The 9,920-nt window shown below is 47.1% G+C and overlaps 1 protein-coding gene across 5 annotated transcripts; it reads right to left on the reverse strand.

The window, feature by feature from the left end:
* Window positions 1–419: 419 nt before the first annotated feature.
* On the reverse strand, window positions 420–8,877 carry C3H19orf25 (chromosome 3 C19orf25 homolog). Of its 5 annotated transcripts, XM_069964482.1 has the most exons (4): window positions 8,730–8,877; window positions 6,767–6,791; window positions 1,384–1,543; window positions 420–1,304 (listed from the first exon to the last, which is right to left on the reverse strand). In XM_069964482.1, the coding sequence occupies exons 3-4, from the start codon at window positions 1,511–1,513 to the stop codon at window positions 1,114–1,116; spliced, it is 321 nt and encodes a 106-aa protein (XP_069820583.1). In that variant the 5' UTR covers window positions 1,514–1,543; window positions 6,767–6,791; window positions 8,730–8,877; the 3' UTR covers window positions 420–1,113. The 5 variants fall into 5 exon arrangements, with proteins under 5 accessions (XP_069820583.1, XP_069820585.1, XP_069820584.1 ...); XM_069964484.1 differs by lacking the exon at window positions 6,767–6,791 and having other exon boundaries at window positions 8,740–8,877; XM_069964483.1 differs by lacking the exon at window positions 6,767–6,791 and having other exon boundaries at window positions 8,720–8,877.
* Between the last annotated feature and the right edge of the window lie 1,043 nt (window positions 8,878–9,920).

A 9,920-nucleotide genomic window follows, 5' to 3' on the forward strand; every position in this document is an offset into this window, starting at 1 on the left:
TCCCCTCTCCATAGGATAGAAAGGACAGAGAAATCCTGCTTCATCTCCAGGGGGCAGGGGGGGGGGGGGGGCTAAAGCTGGGAAAAAGCTTAATGAAACCTATTACAGAGTTTCTTAAAATCGCTTCAACTATAGATATTTATTGTTTTCTGAAAAATGACCCTGAAATGACAGTTACGCTTTAGGTGTTGCTTGTAAAAATATCTCAAACTAGAAGTACACTCTCCAAAAAGAATGAAACCTGCAAAAAAAGCAAAGGGAGGACACACAAAATGCTGTTGATATTCCATGAAGTTAGTCATACTTCTGTGTAATTTGTGCCTTTTTATTCTGAGGCAGCATAGTGTACTAATAGCATCTACAAGCTCAGGTATACAATATATGTGTTTTTAGTAATTGAGATATACTCACACAGAGGCTTGTTATCACCTTGCCACAGCCTTTAACTTTTATTTATAATATACACATAAAAGTGTAGAACTGTAGAAGTATGATCAATGACGATCTGCAGACTTCATAGTACGTAGCAGTTTATGTTTAAAATACTTGCTTTTATATTCCAGTCCATTTAGAATCTTTAATATATCTGGCTTCTGGGTATCTTGTAAATCAACATATATTGGCACTATCCTGGAAGTATTGTTCTTAATAACATGTGTCAGGCACCACTCAGTCACCCATCTGTACCAAGAATCTTGCAAAGAGTGAGTGGAAAGAACCAGGAAAGAAATCACACTGGATTCAATTATAATTGAGGTTGAAGAAAGAGCAAGTAGTCCAGCTACCTTATCATGGTGCTCACAATAGCCTCGGTAACCATTTTCTCTGAGAGTCCCAACAATGTCCATAACCAGGTCTGTGTCTTCTACACTGTACCACATGGAAAACTGATATTTGTTAGGTGATGCACACATACCTAAAGAAGTGAAACAATTTCCATGCAGCAGATATTTCTTGAAGACAAACTATACAAATCATTGGCATACTTCCGATTTTCGTACCTGTGTTCTGTACTTACGATATAAATATTCCCACCAATGAAGTTTACATATTCAATACCATGCAATGGTTTTATCAGCAGTAAAAAAACAACAAAAAAAAACAAAACGTTAGTCACATTGCTGCCTCTTTCAACTCTTCTATAACTTTTCCAAGCTTTATTCCAGAAGATTTCAAGGACTCGTATTTTTCCTTTAGTTGAACCTGGGCATCTTTCAACTTGTTGTTAAATTGTACATAGGAGCAGCTCTGCAAGTACTGCCTGTCACTGTCACTGGAGGGCTCCTGAGAAGATATTAAAGAATCTGACAGAATAGAACAGAAAAAGTAAGTGAAAGGAAATAGGAAATATAATATTTACTTTGTACAATGGATACAGCCTACCGTCACTAAGGTCACAAACAAACACAGGATCAGATGCTGCTGCTCCACTAACATCTTCTAGAATTTCATCTACACTGGGGGGATCAGGACGAGAGGGAAGAACAATGCGCTTCTTTGCTCTTGATGTCATCTTTATATGGGTTCATAGACCAAATCTTTTCTGATACAAAGAAATGAACATCGTCACGTCATGTCATTATAAACCGTGGAGAGGTAATACTAAGTTACAAAAGTAGGAGCAAATTATGACGATAATGTTAGGCCACACAAGTGTAATGCAGAATAGTTTTCCATTCCATAAGTTTTGTAATATCTAAAATAAGAAAATTTCTGCAGAAAGTGCAGAAACAGTTTTACAATTTATAGTGTGATAGGAAGAAATGACTATAATAATAGCAAGAACTGACTATAAGTACTATATGAGAATACAAAGGGCACCTATACTACATGGAGGTAAAGTGGGCAGAAAGTAGCAGGGCTGTGGAGTCGGAGTCATGGAGTCGGAGCTAGTTTTGGCTGGAGTCGGAGTCAGTGTCGAAGCTAGTTTTGGCTGGAGTCAGAAAAAAATGTACCGACTCCAGCTTTAAAAAAATCTTTAAAAAATGTAAAATTGAATTTTGATATGAATTTTACACGTTTTTCTCATGAATATACAGTATATTATGAGCAACATTCTAATAGGACACTGGCCCTATTACATAAGGGTGGTCAATGGAAAAGTTAGTCACTATTTGGCAGCTTGTTTCTGAGCTGAAAGAGTGCATTGTGTGGGAGGAGACCTGTGCTGTTCTCTTCCTGAATGCTGGATGACTGTATATGAGCAGCAGTGTAATATGAAGATATCCTGTGTAATATAGAGGAGGAGGAGGAGAAGACATAAGTAGTGTAGCAGTAACCTGTCCTCAGTGTGGTGTTTTCTCTCTGGGAGAAGATTGTGTGTTTTTCTTCAGTGTTCTATGGCTTCAGCTGTGTGTGTGTGTGTGTGTGCACTCGTGCTATGGCTGCAGTAGGTTGTGTGTGTGCTATGACCGCAGCAGGCTGTGCGTATGTGCAACATTAGGGAGAAGCTGCTGAGCCAGCGTGATAAATAACTGCCCTGGTATATGACTGGCTATTTATGAAGGAGCAGGAGTCGGAGTCGGTCCTGAAAAAATTCAGGAGTCGGAGCTGCGGCTTACCGACTCCACAGCGCTGGAAAATAGGGAAACTAGGGCATTTTTACTATGTGAGGGCATAGAGGCCTAAGTACTGTTTGAGGGCCCAAATACTACATAGGAGCACAAAGTGTGCACTGTTACAGTGTGAAGCAGGCCCAATGATCACCCACAATGCTCTCTATAGTACTGCTCCACCCAACCCTTTACACACATCCACTGATGAAAAGATATCTAATATGCTTATCTTGCCCTGGCCATCGCTATGATCAGCAAAACCTATATAATAAAGAGTTAATCTATACAATAGTGATAAAAAAAAGTTTAACCCTTGTTGGTGAACAGCATAGAGAGATACAAAACTGAACACACAGTTATCTTCCCCACTCCCACAGCCTCATTTTATGACTTTACTCCTTTGACCTCTAACCTGTGTGAGACCTTTGCTCCTGTCAGTGCTGCTGCACAGACGTCCCTGTACTTGAGAGCACTAGCCGAATTTTGGCAGTTCAGGCACAAGAACTCAAGTTTAACCTGATTTATGGGCCCAATCGCAGCTATGACCATTGATTGCATAGATAAGTATGAGCTTCATAAAAATAAAATCCAAAAAGACAATGGCACAAATATTTAGGCCAGTAAATAAGACAATAATACAAATACTCACTCCATAAAAAAAAAATTGAAGCCCTTATATGAGAAGATGTAAATGTCAGACAACTGCAGTACATCTAAATAATACTGAGAAGTATGAGCAGGCAAAGTAGAGGGAAGACTCAGCACTATGGCTTTGAATACAGAGGTACTGGGAACACGGACTTGTGTGATGCGTTAGTCTATTTGACATCGGCGGTGCTCTATATCGTGTGTACAGTCTTGACTAATCTTGTCCAAAGAAGATATAAAGAGATATGGCACTCACCAATTGATGTCTTCATACAGGATACACTTTATTTCATCCACATGGGAATACAGACAGGTAACAAACAGTGAGAGGACGCCATCAGCGCTCACAGCACAGCGCTGATGGCGTCCTCTCACTGTTTGTTACCTGTCTGTATTCCCATGTGGATGAAATAAAGTGTATCCTGTATGAAGACATCAATTGGTGAGTGCCATATCTCTTTATATCTTCTTTGGACAAGAATACTGAGAAGTATATTTATAACAAATATACTTCTTCCTTCACACGTCCGTGTCAGTTTTTACTGTCAGGAAATCCTGATCAGGAAGCCTGAGGCCCCTTCACACGTTCGGAAAATCTGCCCGGATTTCCGGACCCATAGACTTGCATTAGACACGGACACCCTTCCGGAAAATAGGTCAGGATTTTTTAGATCCTGTCCTATTTTCATCCGGAAACCCGGTCCGGACGCTCCCATAGAAGCCTATGGGAGCGCCCGAGCTCCGGACGCTCTCCTGATGCACATCAGGAAAGCGTCCGGACCTCCGGATGGCCTGACAGAGCGCCCCTCACTACCCCTTCGCTCATCATATCCCTCATCCGCCACCCCCCACCCCCCGAAACTCACTGGAGGCCTCCTGCTCTAATCGGCTGGCCGCCGGGACTTCTCACCCGCCCCCCGGGGCCTGATGATGAAGCCCAAACGCCGCGCCCCCCCCCGGGACTCAACACCTGCTGTGCTGCCGCTGCTCCCGCTCCGCGGTCCCCAGCCTCCTGTGCCTGGAGATCGTCCTGCGCAACCCCGCACCTGCAACCCCCCCCGGCGACCGCAGCAGGTTGCCCCCGCTCCCCGGGACTCACCACCGCCTGCCCCTGCTCCCGCCGCTCCTGCTACTTCAGCGCTGATCATCGGCCGCCGAGACTGGTGAGATCACCCACCCCCACCCCGAGTAAAACTCCCATCATGTGTCCTGCTAACAGGTCATGATGGGAGTTGTAGTTCTGCAGCCTGTGGCCATCCAGGTTGCAGGACTACTACTCCCATCTTGCCCTGCTGACAGGTCTTGATGGGGGCTGTAGTTGTGGCCATCCAGGTTGCAGAACTACAACTCTCATTATGACCTGTCAGCAGGGCATGGTGGGAGTTGTATTTCTGAAACCTGGATGGTCTCAGATGGCAAAACTACAACTCCCATCGTGCCCTGCTGACAGGATATTATGGGATTTGTAGTTCTGCAACCAGTGGCCATCCAGGTTGCAGAACTACAACTCCCATCATGGATTGCCTTCATGGCATGATGGGAGTTGTAGTTTTGCAACCTGCGGCCCTTACAGGTTGCAGAACTACAACTCCCATCATGGATTGCCTTCATGGCATGATGGGAGTTGTAGTTTTGCAACCTGTGGCCCTTCCAGGTTGCAGAACTACAACTCCCATCATGGATTGCCATCAGGGCATGATGGGGGTTGTAGTTTTGCAATCTGCGGTCATCCAGGTTGCAGAATTACAACTCCTATCATGTGCTATTGGCAGTTCAAATGGGAGTTGTAGTTCTACAACAAATGAAAGGTTGACACGGTATAAGAGGGGTGAGGCAGTGGCATAGTAGAACTACATCTCCCATCATGGTGTGTGTGGTAATATGCAGGACTACATCCCCCAGCATGGTATATAGGGTAGGCTGTAGAACTACATCTTCCAGCATAGTGTGTAATAATATGCAGGACTACATCACATAATGGGAGTTGTAGTTCTGCAACAGATAAGATGACACATGGTATGAGGGGGAGATGGTGACACAGTACACAAGGGGGTAAGGGGGCACGATACACATAGGGGACACAAGGGCACGGTGGCACAGTACATGAGGGGCAGAGGGTGGCACGGTACATGAGGGGGAGACGGTGGCACGGTACATGAGGGGGAGACGGTGGCACGGTACATGAGGGGGAGATGGTGGCACGGTACATGAGGGGGAGACGGTGGCACGGTACATGAGGGGGAGACGGTGGCACGGTACATGAAGGGGAGGCGGTGGCACGGTACATGAGGGGGAGATGGTGGCAGGCTACATGAGGGGGAGGCGGTGGCACGGTACATGAGGGGGAGATGGTGGGACGGTACATGAGGGGGAGATGGTGGCACGGTGCACTAGGAGCGATGTATGTTGGCATACTAGACCATATTAAACACTTTTTTTTTCTCATCAGGAAAATCTGAAGGCTTTTCCTGATGGTTTCCTGAAGGTAAAAACGGATTACTGTCAGGAAATCCTGAAGGTTTCCTGATACTTTCCTGATGACATTTGAAGCCTCCTGATCAGGATTTCCTGACAGTAAAAACTGACACGGACGTGTGAATGGGGCCTCAGATTTTACTGTCAGGAAATCCTGATCAGGAGGCCTTAAATGTCATCAGGAAAGTATCAGGATTTCCTGACAGTAATCCGTTTTTACCTTCAGGAAACCATCAGGAAAAACCTTCAGGATTTCCACGAGAAGAAAAATAGGACACGATCAGAGATGTATTTCTGCAAACTGGATGGTCACAGCTTGCAGAAGTACAACTCCCATCATGCCCGGCTGACAGGTCATGATGGAAGTTGTACTTCTGCAGTCTGTGGTCACCCAGGTTGCAGGACATGATGGGAGTTGTACTTCAGCAACCTGGATGGCCACAGGCTGCAGAAGTACAACTCCCATCATGGCCTGTCAGCAGGGCATGGTGGGATTTGTACTTCTGCAACCTGGATGGCCACAGGCTGCCGAAACAGAACTGCCATCATGACTTGTCAGCAGGGGCATGGTGGGAGTTGTACTTCTGCAACCTGAATGGCCACAGGCTGCAGAAGTACAACTCCCATCATAACCTGTCAGCAGGTTGGGGGGGTGTCGCGAGTGGCTGTGGCGGGAGGGGGGGGGGGGGTTCGGGAGCGTGGCTTGCAGAAGAGGCGGTGGACGAAGAGGCAGCAGGAGGCCGGGGCAGACCGGGGGCATCGGCGGGAGGTGGTCCGGGTGAGGGTGAGTGGAACTCCGGACGCTTTCCTGATTTGCATCAGGAAAGCGTCCGTGGCCCGGGCACTCCCATAGACTTCTATGGGGGCATCCGGGCCGGACTTCCGGACGAAAATAGGACCGGTTCTAAAAAATCCGGTCCTATTTTCCGGAATGGACACCCTTCCGGAAAATTCCGGAAGGGTGTCCTTGTCCAATGAAAGTCTATGCGTCCGGATTTCCTGATAGAAAATCCGGGTGGTTTTTCCGGACGTGTGAAGGGGGCCTCAAAAGGCATCAGGAAAGTATCAGAACAGTAATCCGCTTTTACCTTCAGGAAAAGCCTTTAGGATTTCCTGATGGAGAAAAAAAAAAAGTGATTTCAATATGATCTAGTATGCCAACATACATCACAAGTACCCACATCGCCCCTCGTCTACCCTGCCGCTGCCTCCCCCTCGTCTACCCTGCCGCTGCCTCCCCCTCGTCTACCCTGCCGCTGCCTCCCCCTCGTCTACCCTGCCGCTGCCTCCCCCTCGTCTACCCTGCCGCTGCCTCCCCCTCGTCTACCCTGCCGCTGCCTCCCCCTCGTCTACCCTGCCGCTGCCTCCCCCTCGTCTACCCTGCCGCTGCCTCCCCCTCGTCTACCCTGCCGCTGCCTCCCCCTCGTCTACCCTGCCGCTGCCTCCCCCTCGTCTACCCTGCCGCTGCCTCCCCCTCGTCTACCCTGCCGCTGCCTCCCCCTCGTCTACCCTGCCACTGCCTCCCCCTCGTCTACCCTGCCACTGCGCCCCCTTCGTGTACCTTGTCTCCATCTCCCCCTCATGCCACATGTCATCCTCTTATTTGTTGCAGAACTACAACTCCCATTATGTGATGTAGTCCTGCATATTACCACACAAACCATGATGGGAGATGTAGTTCTACTGTGCCCCTGCCTCCCCCCTCCTATACTGTGTCAACCTCTAATCTGTTGCAGAACTACATCTCCCATTATGAACTGCCAATAGGGCATGATAGGGGTTGTAGTTCTGTAACAGGGAGAGCAACAGGTTGCAAAGCTACAACTCCCATCATAGCCTGTCAGTAGGCCATGATGGGAGTAGTAGTTCTGCAACCTGAATGGCCACATGTTGCAAAACTACAACTCCCATCATGGCCTGTCAGCAGGGGAGCGCTCTCCCAGGCCATCCGGAGGTACAGACGCTTTCCTGATGTGCATCAGGAAAGCGCCCGGAGCTCCGGCGCTTCCATAGACTTCTATGGGGGCGTCTGTTCCAGGTTTCCGGATGAAAATAGGACAGGATGTAAAAAATCCTGATCTATTTTCCCAATCGGACACCCTTCCGGAAAAATCTGGAAGGGTGTCCGTGTCTAATGTAATCCTACAGGTCCGGAAATCCTGATAAGAAATCCGGGTGGATTTTTCCGGACGTGTGAAGGGGGCCTTAGTCTGTCCTCAAAGTACCAAGTATAATAGCCCAGTAATTAAATATAAAAACAAACAAACACATAAAATCACATGTAAAATGTCCCCAGCCCTTGTGGTGAGTAACTAAAGATACATTAAAACTCATGACTAGACATGTAAACATATAGGGGGAGATTTATCAAACATGGTGTAAAGTGAGACTGGCTCAGTTGCCCCTAGCAACCAGATTCCACATAGACTCTTTAAAAAAAAAATGAAAGGTGGAATCTGATTGGTTGCTAGGGGCAACTGAGCCAGTTTCACTTTCCACCATGTTTGATAAATCTCTCCCAAAGTTGTTAAAAGTAGTTACAGAAGTGTGACCCAGGCTCAGCAGTCTCACTCCTCCTCTGTGGATTATCCTGATGAGGGTTATGCTTCACATAAAGATCACACAGTTCATGGGTGCAAAAGGATTAGGCCGTGGATGAGGTACTATCCGATCAGCTGGCTGGTGTATACAGACCATCACAGGCTTGTGGCAGAGCCGGCTTCCGTAGCTCAGGACACGGGGCACCTGAGGCCTCCGGTGTCCATGGCTACCACATCGCATAGCCCTGACTGAGCAGAAAGAGAATTCTCTCTCTGTAGCCCGATAAATGCTGCAGTTAACTGTCAGCACCGGAGCACGACTCCAGTAGTGACAGTGCGGCTATCACTGACAGCCGGACCCGCCACAGATGGTTACCGGCTCCACCTAGTCTTGTCGCCCAAGCACTGGAGGAGACCTCGGACCGCATTCCTGCACCTCTCATATGACGCCATTGCATTAGACTGCAATTTACTTTGCAGTAATAGAGACAAATACTCTACCATCTCCCACCTCTTCTTACTCTGACGTTCTCGCCATAACCGGACGTCACAGAGAAGCACTAGCTCTTCAGTAACAATTAACAGTCGCTAGAGATCGCTATGTTATGTCACTGAAGTGCTTCCTTCTGGCAGCCATTTTGGTGAAGACGGACTAATGCGTTCCATAAAGAGAGCTGCTCACTGGAGGGCACGGAGTCGCAGACAGTTTTTACAGATTATGTTCTAACGTGTTCTTGCCACGCACTCAGGCCTTGAGATAGACGTCAGCAGAACTTTTTGCGCATGCGTTGATTAGCTAGGCGCTCTGTTGTAGGAGCTAAAAACTTTGACATGTTCTATAGCGCAGAAATGGCAGTAGGCGCCACCCCATTAACCCTTCATAAAGTGGTCTGCTTGTGGAGGGCGAGACTTATTGACTGTATTGTTACCCCTCTGTATAATATGCGCATGGGCAGTGTTTCTGTGTTCTCCTACTACTGTATTTATATGGTGTCGGCTTAGCGCCAGTTCTAGAACCAACTGCAGTAACCAGCTGTGACCAATCAGGGAGGCAGCCATGTTTGCGTAGATCCAATGCCGACCACAATATTTACCATGGCATTATAGATAGTAAAAAGGACATAAGTATAGAGTCACTTCTTATCTGCTGTAATATGGCCATTTACTGAAAAATAACATGTAATCCCCTATAATTCCTGCCCACTCTGAAACAAGTGATACCCATTCTAAAGATTCAGACATAAGGTATATCTCAGCTCCATTCTCTTCAATGGAACTGAGCTTCTATAACACACAAACAAGAGAGGGCCTAATGTGGGAAGGGAATATATAACTGGTGTTAAGTGACCCTGTCTAAATGTTGGGGTTCCACAACATTAGCCGAACCAGAACACTGTGCATTTGATTCCCTGCGGCTGTATAAGTTGGATGCCACCCTAGGGCTGCCAGGAACACATGGATACAGTTTGTGCCTATATCCATGTCTTCCAGGACTCCCTGGGGGGCATCCAACTTATGCAGCCGCAGGGAATCAAATGCAGAGCGTTTGAGTTCGGCTAATGTTGCGGAACCCCAACAATTTGACAGGTTCACTCAACACTAAAGATAACCCCTTTAGGCTGCACTCAGACTAGATGTTTTCTTTAAAAAAAAAAAAAAAAAAAAAAAAACACTATAAATGCCAAATTTAGTACATGGCTTT

The sequence above is a fragment of the Dendropsophus ebraccatus genome, chromosome 3 (assembly GCF_027789765.1).
Source record: "Dendropsophus ebraccatus isolate aDenEbr1 chromosome 3, aDenEbr1.pat, whole genome shotgun sequence".
NCBI lineage: Eukaryota > Metazoa > Chordata > Amphibia > Anura > Hylidae > Dendropsophus > Dendropsophus ebraccatus.

Coding starts and splice junctions, on each gene's coding strand:
- C3H19orf25 (XM_069964484.1), bottom strand. CDS start 1,513: ATGACATCAAGAGCAAAGAAGCGCATTGTTCTTCCCTCTCGTCCTGAT. Junction 1,305..1,383: donor TGTTTGTGACCTTAGTGACG/GTAGGCTGTATC, acceptor CTATTCTGTCAG/ATTCTTTAATATCTTCTCAG.